The sequence below is a fragment of the Mustela putorius genome, unplaced genomic scaffold (assembly GCF_011764305.1).
Source record: "Mustela putorius furo isolate JIRA1106 unplaced genomic scaffold, ASM1176430v1.1 tig00000228_pilon_pilon_pilon, whole genome shotgun sequence".
NCBI lineage: Eukaryota > Metazoa > Chordata > Mammalia > Carnivora > Mustelidae > Mustela > Mustela putorius.
This window is the reverse complement of record NW_025421322.1, coordinates 22,538,473-22,561,187: the sequence shown is the minus strand read 5'-3', so window position 1 is coordinate 22,561,187 and position 22,715 is coordinate 22,538,473. Positions and strand designations below refer to the sequence as shown.

General features: G+C 44.3%; 1 protein-coding gene across 2 annotated transcripts in view; it reads left to right on the top strand.

Moving 5' to 3' along the window:
- The window catches only part of SNTB1 (syntrophin beta 1), a 228,559-nt gene extending 206,175 nt beyond the window's left edge, over positions 1 to 22,384 (top strand). Inside the window, exons 5-7 of one of the 2 annotated variants that reach the window (XM_045078084.1) lie at positions 10,073 to 10,269; positions 15,864 to 16,054; positions 19,160 to 22,384. In XM_045078084.1, coding sequence (XP_044934019.1) covers positions 10,073 to 10,269; positions 15,864 to 16,054; positions 19,160 to 19,252 — 481 coding nt within the window. In that variant the 3' untranslated portion in view covers positions 19,253 to 22,384. The remainder of the gene's footprint in view (positions 1 to 10,072; positions 10,270 to 15,863; positions 16,055 to 19,159) is intronic. The other variant, XM_045078083.1, reaches the window with a different exon arrangement.
- The last annotated feature ends 331 nt before the right edge of the window (positions 22,385 to 22,715 follow it).

Sequence of the window (22,715 nt, the reverse complement as noted above, 5' to 3'; positions counted from 1 at the left end):
AAGAAATGTTTAAGAGTCTCCTGTGAGGGGCCAGCATTGTACCAAGTGCCGATGGTAAGGGGATTTAAAAGAGTGCTGAATATGAGAGCTAAAAGCCGAGAGTTATAAAAGTTCATTGTTCAGGTTATCCGCTCGTGGTTTCATTTTCCCAGTAAAAGAGAACAGATTTTAATTGTCATTCTCTTCCATGGAGTTCTTGAAGGTCTTTTTATAATACATATTCAGTACTCATGGTGATATTCGTTGAGGTAATTAAAACATGGATGGGATAAGGGAATATGGAAGAGATAACCAGAAAACTCAAAGAATATATTTAAAAATTAAAGTTCTAAGATCGCAGGATACCTGGGTGGCTCCGTTGGTTAAGCATCTGCTTTTCAGCTCAGGTCATGGTCCCAGGGTCCTGGGATCAAGTCCCACATCAGGCTCCTTGCTCAGCAGGAAGTCTGCTTCTCCCTCTCCCTCTGTCTGCTGCTCCCCCTGCTTCTTCCTCTCCTTCCACCTGCTGCTCCCCCCCCCAAAAAAGGTTCTAAGATTGCTAAATGATAAAAAAAAAAGCTATTAACTTAAAATGATAAAAAGACCATGGACGGTCACGATGTGAGATGACCCATCAGATGGTAACCCTTGTTCATTTCTAGACATAGCACGTGTGTGGGTGTGGAGGTGAATTAAATCTGTGGGTGACCTGAAGAGCTCATTATTGTCTCTCACTGTAATTTCCTTTCTGCATATAGTTGACAAGCTGGAGTGTGGCCCCTCTTCCTGGTATCGTGGGCTTTTTAGTGACTCTCCCCTCACCTGCCTAGACACCCTCTTGATTGCTGGGTCCCACTGGGGTGGCCAACGGATAGAAGTATTCAAGAGTACCTGAACCATTTACGAGATCGGACCAGTTGTTTTCCTTTCTTTCTTTCTTTTTGTGTGTGTGTGTGTGTGTGGCTTGCATTGTGACATCTGCCGGGAGATGCTAATTACAGCAATTAAGTAAAATGAGAATGTAATATTGCTTAGCAACCCAGTTACCTAATATGTAATTTCACTAATTTGGCGGAATCTGTGTGCTGCAACTGTTTTTGTTTTAATTAAGGATATTAATAATAATGTTTTTGTATGGAACATTTTATGCAACACTCTCTAACACCCATCCAGAATTAGATTAGTGCATGAGCATCCTTTGTGAGACAGGTTTTTTTTTTTTTTTTTTTTTTTTTTTTTTGAGAGACAGGTTTTTTTTGTTTCTGTTTTTCTCAAAACCAGTCAGGCAGAGGGATATATCTGAAGAGGCAGAAACCATGTGCAGTCTAGTACCTCAGTTATTGGTAGAGATGCATTTTGCCTGGCCTTCTGTGGGAATGAGAGGATTTCCTACTGCCAAGTTCCCACAAGTCTCAGACAAAGAATTTGACCAGTGAATGGGTTTATCCCACAGCCACACTGAGCCATGTAGAATCCTCCTTGGGAGCCACTTTGGGCCATTGCAGTAATTTAGAAACATTTCACCCCCTTTTTTTTTTAATGTGGGTGAGGGACCCATTTATATTTAAATGTAGGTGGCTTGGATCCAGCTAACCATGAATGTGAAATCTTAAGGACTTGTTTGTTTTTGTTTTTGTTTTTGACAAAATGGTCACCTTCTACTCCGAGACCAAAAAAGAAGAAAAGAAGATAACTCTGACTCCCTAAACAACCAAGTCACTGCTGAAAACACTAGTTGCTAAAGGTAGATTGGAAGGAAGGAATAGGAAATGAATGTTAGGCTAATCCCATAAAACATCACATCCCAGTTACCTTTCTAGATCCCTTTCGCCAGGATTGAATTAATCTGGAAACGAGCATATCGTGGATCAAAATCCAAGTCTTTGGATCCAGCATCAGCTACTGTTTCACGTGGATGGAAGACCCAGGGTGGGAGAGAAGTCAGGGTATCTCATGGCAGCCCTTAATCACAGACTTCTTGGAAAAGAGTCCACCTTGTATTCTGGCTACTCATTTCGCAAATATTTACTGAGTGTTTGCCACGGACCTGGAATTGTTTTGGGTTGTACACGTACAGCACGGAACAACCCAATAAAAATCGCTTCCCTGATCAAGCTAATGGTAACAGTTGCTTCACCTGTGTATTCTGTTCCAGGTGCTGTTCCATGCAGTGTTCACATAACTCATTTCATCCTTAGCAACAACACAATGAGGTAGGCATACAGCTATCCCCAGTTTGCATTCGAGGAATCCAAGGCATGGAGGGTGTAGGTAACTTGCCAAGGTCCCCCCGGTTGGCAGAGAGCCGGGTTGGGCTCTCTGACTCTGCTCTGTCCCCTCACATCCAAGTCTTCATTCTCCTGCCCCACTCATGTTATATGGGCCTTTCAGTGGTTCAGTAACTCATATACCCAGATAATAGGAAATGTAGAGTCTTGCTGGAGTCTGTGGCTTTGGTTTCAACCATGGGAACGTGTGTTTGAATTCGATAACCAGGGAACAAAGCATGTCCTTGGGCTTCTCACGCAGGTTCCGATAAAACTTAGAAACTGGGTGTGAATTGCGACTTGAAAGCCTGTCCCGGGCTGCCTGCCCGTGTCTTCTTCCAACTGAGTAAGAAAGTTATCTTCTCTGGGGAGAGAGCATTTTCTTGGTTGCTGTTGCTTTGTCCCTGCCACAGATAAGAGACACATGGTCGTATTTTTAAACTACACAAATAGCTTAAAATGTAAAATAATTGAAACATAAATAATAGCTATTTCAGAGTCTCCCTTGAGACTGCAGATCAGAAAAAAATCTTTGGGAAGAATCTTGAGAGGAACGTCAAAAGGCTGTTCCCGGCAGAATGGAACAAATTCTGGCAGACGCCCTGCCTTTCTAAATGGGCACCTGATGACTTTAAAAAATCTTAATGTCCGCCTGACCTTCACCTGCTATTTAGTGTCCAGAATCCAGCTACAGTGATGTGTTCCCCAGTATGGCCTGCAAACGAAGACCCCATGAGGGGGGCATTTTCGCTGCCCCGTGTTTCATAGCATTTCAGAATAGGTCGGTGTGTGTGTGTGTGTGTGTTTTCCTTTCCAAAATTGAACTCACATTTTTATTTTGTATTTTTAAGATTTTATTTATTTGAGAGAGAACACCCATGAGCAGAGGCAGAGGCAGACTTCCCTCCCTCCTGAGCAGGGAGCCCGAGGCGGGCCTCGAGTCCAGGATCCTGGGATCATGACCTGGGCTGGAGGAAGAGGCTTAACGGGCTGAGCCACCCAGGTGCCCCTGAACTCATCACATATTTAGAACGTTTTTGAAAACTTGTATTCGTGGAGTTACTCAGCCAACAGAATCAGGGAGAGATGCCGTAAGTCTACTTACTAAAGGCTACTTTAGAGGAATCCATTACTGAATTTGGCCTGGGAATGAGGTCTAAGAATCTACTTTATTCCATGCTCTGAAAATCAGGATATCGTTTTCACTTTTCCAGTCTTGGAACCTCTGACTTGTTCTCCCTGAGTTCCTAATGATCACTGCCCTGCCCCGGCCCGAGTTTCCCGTCTGCAGCGTGTGAGCCCTTACAGTTAGTTCCTTGGTGTATATAAGCCTCCCCGCAAGGACTCGAGTTCATTGGAAGCAGCAGGCAGCTCTTTTCCAAGTGCCGCTCCATTCTCCGCTTCTGTGTCACTTCACTCAGGCTCCCATCTCAAAAGCATTCTTTTCATTAAAGCAGCAAAGCAAGGATCTTCAAGTCCTATATTCCCTCAGGCATCTGTCAATGTCACTGTTAGCCTGGAGAGGCCAGCTGCGTCTCCCTTATCGTCGCACACCACCGACATCTAAACGGAGCGACTCGAGTCATCCTTGCCAACGTCAGGAAACCCTCCCTTGCGTGGAGCCTCCATCTCCCCTCTGCATGACTGTTTCTTTTGAATAGCGGTTTGACTCCCAGTGAAAACAACCTGTCCTTCGCAGTGGACGTGGTGCTTGTGGGTCCTGGTGTTTCTTCATTTGGAACCCAGGTATTGGGTTCTTAAGATCTCAAGGAACTTGGGCAATGTGGCTTCAGCCTCTGTTGATTGGAGGTGCCTGCAAGCCCTGAGTGGTGATGCTCAGGGAACAGTTGGACAATACAGTATCCACTGTTGTACAGCTGGTTATTATTTAATTGGTTGGATTCGGATGCCAATACAAATTCATCTAGGGAAAGATTTCACGGAACATTTATAAATGTCATCAGGCCACTGTTTTCCTCTATATCTTCCTTGTAGCTGCCACTTCTACTCCCATGGCAGCCCACATGACTAAATAGAGGGAAGAGAAAGGATCTTGGTCTTACCTTGTCAGGTGGCCTTGTCTCGTTTCTGCACTGCCATGATTTATAAAACCTCTCTGTTTGGACTTCTCAAGATAGCGTAGCAGTACACGTCCACATCTCTGTGGCTTGTCTCCGGCTTACTACTCTTGACAGAAGCAATTAGTTGGGAGTGATATAAAGAGCAAAGAAATCTATACTTCCAACACCTTGATAGGAATGAAATGACAAATATGTTGACAAATGTAGGGTTCTTCTCTGTCCTTGTGCCAGAATCCACTGCTCTTCATTGTTGGGATGGGACGGCTCTTACTCCAGGTTCAGGTTCACCCTCTGGAGAAAGACCTTCATAGTAATCAGGTTGCCCCACTGAAGAGGAATAATTCTCCACCCGGCCACCTGACCCTGGTTCGTTTCTTCCACTTGACATCTGCCAGAGGCTGTTTCCGACTTTCTTCCATGTTCTAGGAGTGAGACTCCCAAGAACGGGGACAGAACCTGGAGTGACGCGTCTATGAGAATCAGGGGGAAGAGGGCACTTCTCCTCTTGAACTCCGACTCATCTTTTCTACTCACACCATGGCTAGCCTTGGGTTTGCATAGAGTAGGTGCTTTTACTGTTGGCTAGGACGCCATAACAAAATACTACAAAGCAGGTGGCACACACAACAGAAATTTATTTTCTCACAATTCTGGAGACTAGAAGTCCAAGATCAAGGTGCTATCAGGGTTGGTTTCTGGCGAGCGTTTCCTTGCTGTCTTATAGACAGCTGCCTTCTTGCTCTGTCCTCACCTGCCCTTTCCACTGTGTGTGTATGGAGGGAGAAAGATCTCTGGCATCTCTTTCTTTTCTCATAAAAAGCCTCCCTCCTACTGGTTGAGGCCCTGCCCCATCCCTGTGCCTTCACTTAACCTTTATTAGCTCATTATAGGCCCTATTTCCAAATATAGTCAACACTCGGGGTCAGGGCTTCAACCTATGAGTTTTAGGGGGACACAATTCAGTCCATAGCAGTGTCCCATAAATGCAGGTAGGATATATCAGTGGGCGAATGGCAAAAGCTTTATTGATTGAATGAATGAATGACTTTGGGACTTTTTTAGTGGTCATTTGAACAGAAAAGTCTTGAACAGAGCAGGAAGCTCTTCTAAGGCCCCCCAAATCCAAAAGTGCCCTGTAACTTCAACTGGCAGGTCTCAGCATCTCTTCTGTCTCATTTGCTGGAGGCCCGTTGGTTTGTGTAAGGGATTAATGAGGTGTAGGTTTCATCCCACGTGGCTCAGTTAGCTTCACGTTGAGATAGGCATTTCCACTGCATGTGTTAAGTCTGAAGAGCTAGACGGGGATCATTTAGATCCACCCTGACATAAGCACATGCAGGAGAACATAGAAGAGCTCATCTGGTATTCCAACCCCGACTTGACACCAGTGTTAAACAAATGACAGACAAAACACGTATGATGCTCGGTGTTGGAACGTATGTATTTTTCAGCGGAGTGGAAATTTTCAGTGGAATGGAAAACTTTATAGAAGAAATGAACTCACCTAGTAAATCGCTCAACGTTTTCATGGATTTATTTCCAAGTTTTTCTTGTACATATTTGAATTGCATACCCAGAGATTTTCCATCGATCTATATACATTTCCCCACACTGGTCATATGTGTTTATAAAATAATTTTCAAGGTCTGTGTAATACTCCACACAGAGGAGTGTACCCATACGCATTGTGTGAATATTGGGTGTAGTTCACCTGATATTTTTTAAAGATTTAGTTATTTATTTGAGGGGGGAATAGGGAGGAGCAGAGGGAGAAGGAGAGAGAAGCCCAGGCTGACTCCGTGCTGAGTGTAGAGCCCGATGCAAGGCTTGATCCCAGGACCTTGAGATCCAGACCTGAGTTGAAATCGAGAGTCTGATGCTTAGCCAAATGCGCCACCCAGGTGTGCCTGTAGATCACTCGATTTTAATCTAGAAAAGTATCTTTTTGTTACCAATATGCACGTTAGGTAGCGGAAAAGGAAATTTGCTTTCTCCGATTGTTTACAGACAGCGCTGCACGCTTCATTAACTGGTGCTGGTGTATTCAAAGGAACGCGTTATTCAGCATGTCTGTTCTTCAGATACCAAATCAACTTGTTCTTTGACCGAGAGACTAGATAATCCATGCTTGATTAGTGGAAAAATCCATTTCTCCTCTTCTCTTTCATTTTCACTGAGTGAAATTTGGTGATGAGACGAATACTACGGCAGCAGTCTTCCTTCCGACGGCTCTTTCCTCATCATTGCTGCCTGTAACACCCCGAGTTTCCCTGTCAAGGACTCCCTGTGCCCTGTACCCAACAGCTGGATACAGGCCTTTCTCATACCTTGTTTCACTGGGTTAATAATTTCATTCCCTATACCCAGATCTGCCAACAGCAAGTTTTCCAATAAATCGCATTTTTCCAGTTATTTGCTTCAATTTTATAGTCTGCCTGGAGGAAAATTAATATTGGTAGGAAATTCACAAACAAGTGACATTCTCCACGAGGACAGTCTATCTTCTTCTCCCTTCACTTGTGCCTCTGTGTTACATTTCTGCTGGCCCTGGGTTGTGGCAGAGCTGACGTCCCCTCGGTGGAAATTTAGGGGTGGAAAGCGAGAACATGCCAGGCTAGAGAAGGCATAAGGGAACTATTGTTTACGGAATGCTTCTTATGATCACTAAACACTGGATGAAGGGCTTAATGTATTTTATGTTATTGAATCCCAAGCGTGGGGGCAGGAATTGCATTTTTAAAAATAAGGATTCTGAAGGTGGAGGCACGAAGGGTAGGGAAAGGGTTATGGGAGTGATACTTAGTACAAACCGTACGCTAGGTCTGTGCCAAACGTGGACAGTTTACAGTATTATTAATACTGTTATTTCATAGAGTTCGCAAATTATTTCAGTTATTTAAGTAATCTGTACACCCCACGTGGGGCTCGATCTCACCACCCTGAGGTCAAGAGCTGCGTGTTCTTCGGACTGAGCCAGCCAGGCGCCCCCAACTGATACAGATTTTAAGATTTTAAAAAAGGAAGAACTAGGTGTATTTCCTGAAGCAACTAAAACGTAAACACCATTGAGTATAAAAGCACTTCTGAGCAACTCAGAAAACACTGTAAACTCTCAGTTTTTTATACCTGTTCTTAATGATTTTTTACCCGGCCCTCAGTCCCTTTAAAACCTATGGCAGGTTTTTGAGAAATGCTTTACTTCTCCTTTAGTCTCTCCTAGATTTTGGAAACCACGTCAGCACACCATCCCAGATTTTTCTCTCCATGAGATTCGTGGACCTTCTCTTTTATTATTATTTTGTGTTGAGGTGTAATCGATAAAATTTAAAATACATAAAATAATCATTTCATATACATATATAGTGAAATGATTACTGCAGTCAAGTTAATTAATACACCTAGCACCTTACCTAGTTACTTTTGGGGCATGTATGTGTGGGGAGAGGCTTAAGATCTACTCTCTTAGCAAATTTCAAGTATGTAATACAGTATTATCATTAAGTACAGTCATCATGCTGTACATTAGATCCTCAGGACTTACTTCTCTTATAACTAAAAGTTTATAGCCTTTGACCAACATCTCCCTCATTTCTCCCACCTTCCAGCGGCTGGCAGCCACCATTCTGCTCTGTTTCTATGAGCCAGACCTTTTTCAGATTCCACATTTGAATGGTCACACCCAACATTGTCTTTCTCTGTCTGCCTTATTTTGCTTAGCCATAATGCCCTCGAGGCTCATCCATCCTGTTGCAAATGGCAGGATTTCCTTTCTTTTTAAGGCTGACTAGTACATGTCGTGTGTGTGCGCGGGTGAGCATGCTTGGGCACACGTGCCCCTTTTACCCATTTACCCATCAGTGGTCATGTAGGTTGTTTCCGTAACTTTTCTGTATCTTGGATCTTGTGAATAGTGCTGCGGAGAACATGGTGTTGTAGATATGTCTTTCAGATACTGATTTTGCCTCCTTCAGACATAGTCCCAGAGGTGGCATTGGGGGATCTGGTAGTGCTAATTCTAATTTTGTTTTTGCAGAACTTCCATACTGTTTTCCAATCTGGTTGCACCGATTTCCATGCCCACCGGCAGTGTGCAGGAGGTCCCTTTTCTCCCTATTCTTGCCCACATTCGTTGTCTCTTGGATACTTCTCTATCCTCAATGAATTTTGCAACCAAAAAGCTTTTCAGCGAACCTTTTTCTTCAGGTCAGCATTGCCAAACAACCCTCCCACCAATTTGTGGACAAAAGAAAGCTCCTCGGACTTATACCACAAGCTCGTTGCTAGAAACTCAACAGCACGCAATGTTTTATTTCACCAGTACATTTGCTTTACAATATTTAAGCTTACGAGAGAAAATAAGCTTTTGGGTTTCCTTTGTGCAGTTCTTAATCTGGAGAGAATAAGCCCTTTGCCTAAGAAAGTACCTCTCCCGTGCACCAAGTGAATAGACACCTGGAATTCCTCTAACAAATCGTTGTGTTTCTTTCTGTATTAAAAGATAAAAAAAAAAAAAAATAAAAAAAATAAAAGATAAGGCTGGAAATGCAAATATCCTGGGGAGAGGTAACATTTACTAAATTATACTCGTGCCAGCCTGCAAATTATTGATAGCGGCATTTCTCTCCAAAGGAGGTTGAGATACCAAGGAGCAGGAGAGAGCAGGAGAGACCCAGGGGGCTCAAGGGGACACGTGAGAAGTAGGAGCCGGTGGCTGCTCAGAAGGGTAGCACTTGGAATCTGAGAGTCCTCTTTTCTTCCGTCTGGCCTCTCGGAAAATATCTACTGCGCGAGTCACATTTTATGCTGGGCGTGTTTTAAAGCCAGCGTGAACATCACGCGGTAAAGATCACCCTCGGAATCCCCTGAAATCTCCCATAAAGCACAGTTCTCTTGCTTCTCTTTCTTTTTCTTTTTTTTTTTTTTAATAAAGGTTTACTTATTTATTTGACAGACAGAGATTACAAGTAGGCAGAGAGGCAGAGAGAGAGGGGGAAGCAGGCTCCCTGCCGAGCAGAGAGCCCGATGCGGGGCTCGATCCCAGGACTCTGGGATCATGACCTGAGCCGAAGGCAGAGGCTTTAACCCACTGAGCCACCCAGGTGCCCCACTTCTCTCCTTTTCTCAGGAAGCCCAGTATCACCAGCTCTTCTTGGACACAGGATCGCTTCGCACAAGGGCACAGATCGCTGCTTCCTCCCTGAGTCTCCTGCTGGTTTGCTTGTACTTGGACGCTGTGCACCCATTGGACATGTCCCCAGAAGGACAATGGGCGCAGCCAGATGCTCGAACCACAAGGAACACAGGGGAAGGCCGTCTGATGCAGGAAACAGTGTCACGCTCGCCCTGGGACATACACATGCCCAGGAATGGAACAGAGGAAGGAACTAACACGTTCTTCCAATTGTTCTCTTTTGCGCTTTCTTAATTCTCTTTTTGACAGAGCAAGCATAGTTGAATTTGTCTCGTTAAAAGCATGTCATTCAACAACTCTGCATGTGTCACCAGAAGCAGGCCCCCTGGGCACCTTTAAGTCCCATTCTAGTCCTGGGGACAAGCTGGCTCCGCAGAAGGCAGAAAAACCACGAGGAACACTAGCACGAGACCAGACCCTCTGGGTTTAGGGCGGAAAACCGAGAGCCAATCACCAATCTGGGAGCTTTTTACCAGGTGACAAGTCAGGGGAACACAGTGGTTTTCGGTTTGATGATTTTCTCTCTCTCTCTCTATCTGTTTCTGTCTCAACAGGCTGGTCCATTCAGGTCCGGGCAAAGGCTCGCCCCAGGCTGGTGTGGATCTGTCCTTCGCGACGCGAACGGGCACCAGGCAGGGGATTGAAACGCACCTGTTCAGGGCCGAGACCAGCAGGGACCTCTCCCACTGGACGAGGACCATCGTGCAGGGCTGCCACAACTCGGCGGAACTGGTCACCGAAGTCACCACAGGTGAGTCCCACCGGCTCTCAGGGCACCAGCGCGCCCCGTTCTCCACCCCTCCTCAGTGTAGTTCCAGGCTTGGCCTTCTGGGCTGTTTGGAATTCTAGAAGTGACCTTAAATGCTTTCAGATTAGGTCACTGTGTGCCCTATTCAAATGTCAGTCTTTTCCCATCTCCATTCAAAAAAGAGTTGGTCACCTAGAGAGTCAGAGGTCATTTTCCTACCTATGACCCCCCGGGGGGCTTCCTGCAGGCACCAGCTTTGAGGCACTCAGACCAACTAGCAGGGTTCTTGTTTTTAACAGCGGAGACTGACTCTGAGTCATTTATCACAGAGTAAAATTCTTGGAAATAATAATTCTGCTAGCTCACGGAGTTGATGGGGGAAACTGGGGCACCAGTTTCTGAAAAAGAGCAGAAAGCAGAGGCGTGGGTTGGGGTGGGGGTTGGGTTTCAACAGCAAAGAGCAGAGCCTTGAGAAGAGACACCGGTGCCCCTGGTCTGAGTGTTGACGCCGGGGCGGGACAGAAGGAGCGCACAGCAGCCCCGTGCATGCCGAGCTCTGAGAAAGGACTATTTACATGGATTACATGTTTGTAGAAGGAAGACATATATATATATATATATATATATATACATATATATATACGCATATATATATGTATACACACACACATTTTTTTTTTAAAGATTTTGGTTTTTTATTTGACAGAGAGCGACATAGTGAGAAAGGCAACACAAGCAGAGGGAGTGGGAGAGGGAGAAGCAGCTTCCCGCTGAGCAGGGAGCCTGATGTGGGGCTCTGTCCCACAACGTTGAGATCATGACCCAAGCCAAAGGCAGGCTCTTCAGGACTGAGCCATGCAGGCGCCCCAGGAAGACTCCTTCTATACCATCTTATTTATTGAGTGTTCTCAGGACATGCCAGGCATTTCATATAATGTCTCTTGGTGTTTTCCACACTATGAGAAACAACCCTATTATGGGTCCAGAACTCAATGAGTTGAGGCAAGACCAACATTTAAAAAATTAAATTAAATGGAATGCACATATCAGTGTAAATACTGCTTAGATTTGTGGAACTTTGGATTCAGGACTGTGTGTGTCCCGCGTCACAAATCATTGCCTTCTCTCATCGAATCCTCCCAATTCCCTTGCCAGTCTGACTTTACCGAATCTGGAAGCAAATCCTTAAGAAAGGTTAAGTACCTTGTCCAGGATCTCACAACTAATAAATGTCAGGACCAACATGAACACTACGTTGTGTCCTTCTAAAGCCCATTCTTCATTGACTCCAGGGCCTACCGAGGCCTGGATGCACTGCTGTAGCGCTGGTCAAAACCCAGCAGTTCTGTTCAGGCAGCTGTGATGAATGATTTTCATGCCACTCTCCAAATCAGATGATTGATAGGTGATTGATAGGTGACAGACAGATAGATAGAAATGCATCTGTATGTAAATATATAGATAATTAAATTTTTTACTGGCCAAAGATAAAATTAGAGACTAGAAACTAATATGAATTTCAGCTAAAGTGAGTAAGCTAAGTACATACTGTAAAATATTGGACATTGGGGCAACAGGGTGGCTCAGTCCGTTAAGCATCCAACTCTTGGTTTTGGCTCAGGTCATGATCTTGGGGTCATGAGATCGAGCCCCACATCGGGCTCCACACTCAGCACAGGGTCTGCTTGAGATTCTCTCTCCCTCTCTCTCGGGTCCTCCCCACCTCTCTAAAATAAATAAATAAATCTTTTTTTTTTTTTAATGGTGTATATTTGCTAAGGTGGAGTCCACATGAACCCGGTGATTTTCAGCAGCCCCCACCATGTACAGTTAACAGTGTCGTTGATGCTGTTGCTCCTGGTTTTGAGATCTAGGATTGTTTCTGGTTCTGAGATTGAAGGCCAACCTCTCTTCCACGTCTCCTGCCGTCACTCATAACAAGGGCGTATGTGACAGAGTAGCTGCTCTCCTCAGCAGCAGTCTTCCAGAAAATCCACCTTTCAGTCTCACCAGCTGCTTCTGTCATGTTTTCTCCTGTGCTTTCGCTTCTCTTTGTCTCTGGGGAATCAGTACAAGGAAACAGCAATGGTGTGGGATGTAAGCCAGAAAGCCCTGGATTCAAATTCCAGTCCTCTCTCTCTCTTTCTTTCTTTCTTTCTTTTTTTTTTTTTTAAGATTTTATTTACTTATTCATGACAAACAGAGAGAGAAAGGCAGAGGGAGAAGTAGGCTCCCCACTGATCGGGGATCCCAATGTGGGGCTCGATCCCAGGACCCTGGGATCATAACCTGAGCCAAAGGCAGACACATACAACCCGAGCCACCCAGGGATGCCTCCTATTTCTTTCTTAATCTCTTACTTACTCTTACTCGAATCTCTTGTTTTCTTCATCTGTAAAAAGAAGGAAATAATAGTACCTACCTCACAGAGGTGTTGTCGAGAACGAAGAGAAATAACCCACATGAATCTCCTGGCCCAGTGCTTGACACATAAGCTCTCTCTACGTATTATTATTAACAATTAGTTGTTACCCTGTCATTATGTCCCCAAACCTGTGCTGTCCAGTATGCTAGCTTCTGGTCCTGTGTGTCTATTTCAATGTAATTAATTAAAACTAAATGAATTAAAACTAAATGAATTCCTTAATCACTTGAGCCCCATTTCCAGGGCTCAGTCACCCCCTGTGCCTACCTAACGGCTACCATGAAAGGTGGTGCCGATCTAGAACATTTCCGTCATGGCCCAGAGTGCTACTGTACTGCTGTGCTCTAGAGGAACAGATTTCCCGTAAGACATCTTAGGTGCAGCATTTCCAAACAGAAGTAAAGTTCTTTTTGGTTTACTCCTAAATCCTCAGATTGCTGTGATTCAGCCGTTTGGGGCTGGGGTCTGAGAATTTGTACCTGGTAACATCCCAGGTGGTACAGCTGCTCCTGGGCTGTGGCGCCCTCTAGGAGCAGCACCACCCCAGGGAGCAGCCTCCCCCAGGAGCAACTCCCACTCAGGAGTAGTCGAAAAGATGGGACACGCGTCAGTGTGTGGCGGGGTTTCTCCACATTCCCTCTACGCATGCAAACATGAAAAACCAGATGTTTTGTAGACTGTCTGCTGCAGAAACTCCAACAAAATGGCTGTCTTTTTGTAATTACCCTGAAACTGATTGGTGCCCCCCGCCATTTCCCGTCATTGCTGGAAACCTTTTGAGAGTGTCCCCAAAGCTCTTACTCTTATGCTGCATCTGTACAGCAAGAAAAATTAGAGCTTTGGACCTGAGAGTTGGAAACCCAGAAAACTAGACCTAATGAAAATGCTGGAGAAGTTCCACGCCCCTTGCCACAAATTCAGGAGTGTTCTAGGAAAGCATGGAAAAGGCCAAGTGGATTTGGTTTAGTTTCCATTCTGCAGATTTTGCAAAATCTTTCTTTCTCAGTATGCTGAACTCTACTTAGACAGGAAAGCCACGGAGCGGTTGGTGGACTAGCCAAAGGAAACAACAAAGCACTGTGTGCACTGAGCTAGCCCGGTGGTGGGAGAGAAGAAATTCTCTGCCGTGACCGCAGGTGCATCTCTGTTACAGATAGAAAGATGCCTTGTGGGAGTGGAGGAATGGGCCTTGTGTTTTAATCAGAGCTTCAATTAACTTGCTAATGTGTTCGATTCATCCTGTGCGGATTGAGAACATCTTCAGATAATCAGGTCCATTACAGGAAGGCCGTGAACACCAGCTGAGGTCAACTAGAATTGAAAGTAACCACAATCAGTTGATTCTGAATGTCTGAGGGCATAGCTTTAAAGTTCAAATACAGAGGCAGAAAAAAGAAAAACCTGTTGAAAGCTCATTCGCGCACTTATTCTATAGGTAGTAGAAGTAAAGAGGGTTGGAAATAAGGATTCAAGATGGGAAACCATACCTAGACCCATGCCACTGTCTCTGGCCATCCCGGGACGGCAGGGATGGCAGAGGTCTGGGGACTTCTGAGATGAGATTTGTGGAGGGGCTCTGCTCAGAAGGACTCAGAACTCTAGTAGAGAATGTAGTGGACCTTTGGGGAATAGTAACCCTTAGTTACAAATTGAAAGATGCCTGTGGGAAGTCGGAGGAGGGGGTATACTTTTAACCAGAGCTCCAATTAAAGGCCACCTTATTCTGTGAGCAGATAGAGTCCCCTGTCCCTTTCCCCCAAACCTGGAAAGTCCCCCAGCCGTTACAGTTGTCCCCAAAGGTCAACTCTCAAGGTCCCTCTCCACCCCGACTGCCAGAGTCTGAGAAAGATACATGACACAGAGTGGAAAGAACTTGAATTTCGAATTCTAAGCCACCTCAATTGGGCCACATTTCACCTATAATATATTAGCTAAGGTCCTGCTTTAGAAGTTTGTGGTAAGGTGGTAAGGTGGTAAGGTGAGGTTTAAAAAGCTGAGTTGAGCTAAGGATGGGACAGAGCAGTCTTACTGCTCCACTACTGCTCCCATCCTCCCCCAGCCCACCCCCCACCCCCCACCCCATCCCTGACTCGGTTCCCCTCCCAGAAAAAACGTCTGGTTGCCCTAAAGAGCTTTCAGATGTATATGAAGGTCTCAGCCAATTTACTTGCCTGCTGAGGTCTGTTAAATGCGTTGTTCTGTGAGCGGAGAAATCCAACCTGATACTTAATAACCTTTTCCAGAACTCTTTGATCAAAGGTTTAAACCTTTGCAAGTCTTCCTAAATAGGAACTAGGATTCTGGGGCAGTCCCCCGTCAGCTCAGACACTTCGAGCACTGATATCTTTTCCTAAACGCAGTGAGGACCACACATAAAAGCGGACGGCTGTTCTGATCAAGAGGTGTTAGTTTTGTTCCTCGGGATCAGAGGGTCCCCTGTGACCACCCCCTGAGCAGAGACGGGAAGCAGCCTCCTCCGTGGAAGGGGCCCCGTCTGAGAATCGCTCTGCAGTCCAGCTTCCCCAGGACCCACGATCCTCAGATCGCCAGGGGACCTTCTGAAACACTCATTTCTATTTATAAGATGAGATTTGTTGGACTTTTTTATAAAAAATAAAAATGGGATGATTTTTAAGCTGCTCACTCCCGACTTCTTCGGTGGGTCGCATTAGTCACAGGATGGAGGAATGCGCATTCCTTTCACCAGGTGGGGGCGTGGCAATGGGAGGCACGTGCGTGCGTGCCTGCGTGCGTGCGTGCGTGCCTGCGTGCGTGCCTGCGTGCGTGCCTGCGTGCCTGCGTGTGTGTGTGGGTGATGACGCTGACGACTCAGAGCTGGCTCGCCCTCTATCAGATGTCAGGTCTTCCCTGACAAGGCCAGCAGAAGGTAAGTACCCTCGTGCGGTCAGAGAAAGGCAAGAGCCCAGGTAAAATTCAGTAAATCCCAGCAAAAGGCATTCTTTCCGCTTATTTCCCTTGGTTTCATGGTTCAAGTTAAATGACAGTATCCAAATCAGTCCAAGGAGAATATTTTCGTGAGCAACGATTCATTTTCAACTTGGGGAGAAAAGTGTGGCCGGTCCCGGGACCGAGGAGACGGGCCGGGGTAAGTGCGTAGGAAACTGGACGGACCTGGCTGTGGCTACTGCACTCTCTCCTCTCTCCCCTGCAGCTTGCACCTACAAAAACCAGGAGTGCCGCCTGACCGTACATTATGAGAACGGATTTTCCATTACCACTGAGCCACAGGAGGGTTCCTTTCCCAAGACAATCATCCAGTCTCCCTATGAAAAGCTGAAAATGTCTTCAGACGATGGAATCAGGATGCTGTATCTAGATTTTGGAGGCAAGGATGGAGAGATTGTAAGTGTGTTTCTACAGACAGCCTGAGTTCCTATGTTACTCATTGGGCAGCACATCCGTGAGGGCTTGTGAATGCACCATGGCCTTATTATTTATGTGGCCATTGACTGTTTACGAAGTACTTGCAAGTTCATGTCTTCTTTGATCCTTGAAAAACTATGATGAGATCCAATTATTCCAAAGTTCCTTACTGCGGTCTTGTTTTCCACTAGCATACCACCTAAATATTTGAACCAAGGAATCTTTTAGAAAGTTAGAATTAAATTCTGATCAGATGGGGTCCCACCGGCTTCAAAATGCACCATTCTTTTTTTTTTTTTCTTTTAAAGATTGATTTATTTTTTTTTTTTTGAGAGACAGAGCACACAGAAGGCAGAGGGAGAAGCAGACTCCCCACCGAGCAGGGGCCCCGACGTGGGGCTCGATCCCATGACTCCCGGATCATGACCTGAGCTGAAGCCAGATGCTTATCTGACTGAGCCACCCAGGCGCCCCTGCACCATTCATTTTTTAAAAAGTATCAAGTCTCTAATCTAGCTGTGGCGTTGTGCTCATGTCGGGAATATAAGGATGGAAGCTGAGCAGGGCCAGCCCCGGGGCAGGTCTCCGAGGAGCACAGCACATGGAGAACAGAGGTGGACGGTTGGAAACAGGGGCGGAGCAGAAGGAGCAGCGGGGAACAAAGAGAAACTTGGTCAGTGATACCCGCGTGCTGAGAAGGCCAGACGAGGGCCCAGAAGTTTCGGGCTAATGGCAAATAATGCCTAACAAAATTAGCAAATTTGTCAGTTAAGGTAGCTTTTAGAGTTCTATCAATAATATGCACATAGCCAGGATATTTAAATTCATGATTTCCTGCGATCGATCGTCACTGCCTATTACAATAAAAAAAGTGTATTTCTTCAGTTCCGTGAAGGGTGAGAATTACCTGTTCTTTCCAGCCAGCGCAGCTGTTGACATTCTCAGGAAGACCTAGCATCTCATTTAAGCTGTCAAATGCTGGACTTTTAAGAGGACCTTGATTCTGTAATAACTAGGTTCTCTTTAAGTCCTTCCTAAGTCACTAGGTTAGTCAACAAATATTCATTGACTCCTGTTGATTACAGAGATGGGGAATATATAAAATGCAGGTAAACCTCAATTTCAAAGTAATTTCAGTGAAACTTGTGGCCTTCCACAATCCCTCCCTCCGCCTCCAGCCCCTTCAGTGGTTTCTCCAGTGGGACTGGACTGGGACTTCTCTGGAAAGAATTCAGGGGCTGATGGAAGCGTGGAACCGAGACCACACTCGAGAGCATGAGGCCTTCATTTCAAAGTCTGAGCAGGGCTGTTGTGGAAGGGGCGCCTCACAGCAACCCCCCCATCAGAACTTGCTTTCGGAAAACACTTCCCAGCCCATCATCTTCCTTTTAAAATGGATCTGTGGGGGACCTGGGTGGCTCAGTGAGTTAAACCTCTGCCTTCAGGTCAGGTCATGATCTCAGTGAGGGCCCTGGGATGGAGCCCCGCATCGGGCTCTCTGTGCATCAGGGAGGCAGCTTCCTCCTCTCTCTGCCTGCTTCTCTCCCTTTATCTGTCAAATAAATAAAAAAATATATTTTAAAAAATAGATCTGCAGGGCTTTACAGGACTTTTGCCTTATTGTTTGTATTTCAGTAAGTTCAGCCTGAAGCAGCAGTTTGGAAAGACACAAGTGATCTGAAAGTCCATTTTACTCGAAATACTTTTAATTCAGTTGCTGCTCTATCCATTGTTCGACCCAGTGCTCTTTCCTGAAGGTGACGGCTCCCTAGCAAAACAAAAACAAGAACAAAACAACCAAAAAAACAAAAGGCTCTTGGCCTTAGCCTTGGCTTGAAAAACCAAGGTTCTTTTTGCCAGTGAAGAAAATCACTTATGTCTAAATTTCTGCCTTTCTGAAGCCTGTAATTACAACCTGACTTGGAAGATGTAGGCAGGACTGCGTGTTTGCCACCAGTCCATCCCGCTGAGAAGGGCAAGTTCACACACAGCTTCCCCAGGCCTGGTTCTCCAGCCCCAGGAGGCAGGCCCCGCCAGGCCTTCCCTCTCCCTTTCTGGAGAAGGGAGCAGACATGGGCTGCAGGAAATGGAATAAATTGTTCTCTTTCTGTCTCTGTAACTAATTCACCAAATGTCTTGGGCACGTCCTTTTATGTCTTTGGAGCTGGGTCTCAGTCCATAAAATTAGATTCCTTCCAAAAGTTGGGTTCCGTGTTAGTGAAACAGAACACTGTGGTTCTCCCCAACTTTGGCATCACAGAAAGTCTTAGAACTTCTTCAGATCTCAGTTTCCCCTATAAAATGTGCAGATAATGGCCATTAGCTCATAATGGTTTTGTGAGAATTAAATAAGATGATGTAGAGGAAATACTCAGCCTGATTCATAATTAATACAACCCTAACTTTGCTAGGTGTTATTACACACTCAGGTGGCTGTCCCCCAACAGTGTCGTCAGCAGAAGAGGACTGGGGACAACTCCTCTCTCTCATTCTCTCTGATCACAGGTTGGGCCACATGTAGGAACTGCTAAGAAAGGAAAGACTTTAGTGGGGTTTTAATGGACAGGCGACACACATGTTACAACAGTCCAAGGGCACAGGACACTGGGGACACAGCCGCTGAGCGGTGTGGCTTCCCCATTCTGAGGGTTCACACGCTATCTCATTGAATACTCTAATTACGCTGTGAATTAGGTAGGACTAGGAAAAATTTTAAGTGACTTGTTCAAGATTACATATCTCAAAAGCTTTTTTTTTTTTTTTTTCCCTAAAATGTTAAAACCGGGACTCGAACTGAATCCTCTGATGTGACATTGAGTCCTGCTTCAAGCTTACCTCTCACTATTGGGATACCAAAAACAAACAGTTTCGATAGTCAAGAAAGGCAACCTCAACATTTATGCTATTGGTATATGTAAATTTCACAGAACCTATTTCGGGAACAAAGATGGATATAAAAAAATAAGTTCACAGAGTTATTTTTTTAAACCTCACTGGGGGGCGAGGCAAGGATTTAAAAACCATAATTCTGCATCAAGCATTGATTTAGAATAGCTCACATGCTCTCTTCTTTTGGGATTTCAGCAACTGGACCTTCATTCCTGCCCCAAGCCAATTGTTTTCATCATTCACTCCTTCCTGTCGGCGAAGATCACAAGATTGGGCTTGGTGGCCTGAACCAAGGGGGGATTTGCCTTCGAGAAAAGGAGGGCGGCTGCGCCCCCGGCGGGTGCCATCAGACACCATGAACGGCGCACCAGGTGTGGCATGCCATGGTCGGCTTTGGATCCCCGAGTCCTCTCCACTGCCCCAGACTTCTCTATCCGCTTCGCCAACAATAGGGGTGTGGGAGGGGAGGGCGAGAAAACACCACAAGGAATATCAGAAGAAAAGTGGCTTTCTAGAACAGTAGAAGGGTAACAAGGTGAGGGCGAATGGGAATAAATACACAACCTGGTTTTGAACTAATGACAGTCAAGGCTATCATGACCATGAGAACTCGTCTACCGGTCCTAGGCAACTGGTTCACCCAGCTAAGCAAGAACTCCGTGGATGAAGAATGGACATTTCACCTCTCTGTCCCCAGTGACAGTGATCTTTTGTTTTATTGTGATTTACTGCCTCCTTCCAATTGAGTTGACTTTCGCTTGTAATGAAAGAGCAGTGCTTCAAAGGGAAACCCACCTTTTCAATTTTAAGTATGAAGCGGCTATAATTCTCTTCCTAATGACTTACCTTTCAGTGACGTGGAATGACCCTGCGGTATTCTCATTAGCGTATGCTGAGTGGGAATTAAATAAAGCCTCAGCTACTGATCTGAGCTGGAAGCTGGTGGAATCTGAGCCGAAGTAGACTGTTTATGTCGCAAAGCTTTGCGGTGCAGAAAGGTGGTGTGCCTGAGAAGTGGTTCAGCGGGGGACTGCACTCAGACCAACACGTGCTGTCTCCGAGCCAAGATGGATAGCTTTACTTAGAGAAAGGAAATTACGGATATTTTTTTAAAAGATTGTCACTTGAGATATATGTGGCATATATATCTCATATATATATAACATATTATATATATACATATATATATAAACAATTCACATGAGGTTAACTAATTATCCCCATTTTGTGGTTTTCAGCAGAAGTACTGAGCAGTTGATTAACCCTTGTTTCTGCCTGTGCTCGCTTGCATGTGTTTTCAGACCAGTCCTAGAGTAGCCTCATAGAATTCTGACAGCTTCCACAGCTCTTGGGAATTGCAGGGAAATAATATAATGACCTGGTATTTTTCTACAAGAATATTTTCAGACAACATAGAGTGTATTGTTGATTTAATGCTTTTATTTTTACCTTTCAATTCAAATTCACTCAAAAGACACCTGTATTATTTGATTTTGGAGTCGCCTTCCTCGAACTTAAAAATTAGCTCTAGAGTTTCTGTAAGCATTTGTAACTCTCCTTTTCCCTTGTACTTTACGTAAACGAATGCTCTGGATTCGATCTGTGTGTTTTTTCAGAATTGTCTTTCAGCAACTACCTATGCAAAGAGCTTTTAAAGTCAAAACTGTTTTAAAGGAATGTAATTTTGCCCACGGAGACCCATACGTTTATTGAGTTACAAAGCAGCATCCAAAGTGTGTATAGTTCCAAAGGGCATTAACTGAGTGGTGTTTTGTTGTGTTTTGTTGGGGAAGGGGGGCAGTGAGAATAAGAGGTTTGATGATCAAAAATGTGTTGAATAATAGAGGTAAGAAAGTGAAACAGATATCATGACTGTGGGCCTCCTCAAAAACGTCAGTGTATACATTGTGATTCTTCAAGGGGGGACCCCCTGTACCATTCCTACACTTTAAAGCTTACAGAGCTCCTTTCTGACAGCATTTTGGGAAGCAAGTGTTTTAAAACAAACAAACAAACGAACCAGGGGTGCCTGGCTGGCTCAGTCAGTAGAACATATGACTCTTGATCTCGGGGTCTTCCATTCAAGCCCCATGTTGGGTGTAGAGATTACTTAAATAAAATAAAATACAAAAAACACTTTGGGAAACACAGCTTTAGGTCACTGATTATTTTTTTTTTCCGTTTCCCATTTTAAAATGCTCAAGAGTGAAGTCCCACCTGAATATTATAGGGAAGCTTTGATTCGTTTGTGAATTAGACTGCACTCTTTCATTACGTATTTTCGAAGTCACTGGAATGTTGTCATACGAGAATTATGCATTGTAAATAACATTAAAATACATATATTAATTAAGGCCAATAGTTCAACAATATGTAATCTGAGGTGCTCAGTACTATAGGAAGTATGAGTTAATTACTCATAATTAAATTGCAAAGATCCTATTCTATATTTATAGATGAATTAAAATGATCATAATTACAAATATTTCTTCATCACTTGAGTTTTAGACTGATTAATATCTGGGTGGGGGTCAACAAATTACATTCTCTGCATTTATAAAAACTTAATTTAAATATTTATATTTTAGAAAAAAATACATTTGAATAAATAAATGCATTTTCTGAATTAAAATGTACTAGCAAGAAGTAGACGATTTTACTAAGAGAATTATGTATATGAATCCTTGTTTTTTCCTTCAAAGTTAAGTGTGTCATATCAGAGTGGCTATGGTGAATTGATTTCAAATACTCATTTTTCCTTGTTTCTGAATTGAAGAAAGTACATAATGATTTTACAGTGTAAATTTTAATCTTGTCTTGATGTGTGTTTGAATGTTGTGAATGACACACAATCAGACGTCTGGATCATGCTTGGGTAGAGTTGGAGAATTTGTTTTTGTCCAATCTGCTCTGTGTTTAATCCGTTTCTTATTGGTATCAATGAATTATTAAATTCACATTTGTCCCTTTAAGGGCCAACCAATACTAATGACTGATGTTTCAGCTGTCCTTGTGGGAAGCCACCCATTTGCTCTTGGTGAGGTTCAGGGAGCTATGAGCATCCCAGGGATTTAAAGAAGGCCAATAGAAATATAGTTACCAATCTCCTTCCTGACTTGAACTAAGTAGAAGAAAAAAACCATAAACCTCTTAAAAACACCCAGGTAGGGCGTTTAATTAATTCTTTCAATTGATATAATTAAAATGCTAAAAAATGCATTCGCCTGAAATTAATGAGAAGCCTTTCTGGCCTGCCTTTTACAAATACGAGGTATTCCATCTTGAGGGGATTGGAGTGGACAGGGGTGAGGGAGTAATTTTTGAATGTACATGGAGTTAAAAAAAAATGTGCCTATGTTTATAGCACCATGGATGTCATGTAAAATTTATATATGAATTAAATAAATATTCACCTCTGAATATGGTGGACCGGCTGGCTGGTGGTTTCATCAAAGCCATAGAGGGAGTGTGAAGACACAACCTGCTCTTCTCTTCCTCCAGGACTGGCTCCAGAAGGTGCTAATGGGTACAGGAGGATGCCACTGGAAAATCTGGTTTTTTTGGGGGGGAGGGTTGTGTATAATTTCAGGATGCGTCTGCATCTGGGACTTGGGGATCTTGGCTCTCATTTTAACTAAAAAGTTTCATGGAATTTAAGCTGTACGCCAAGCTCCAAATACTTAAGTTCTCTGTCCTACTACAACTTGGTTTGTGTTTCAGTTGCTTATTATTAATCTTAGTCTATGGCTGA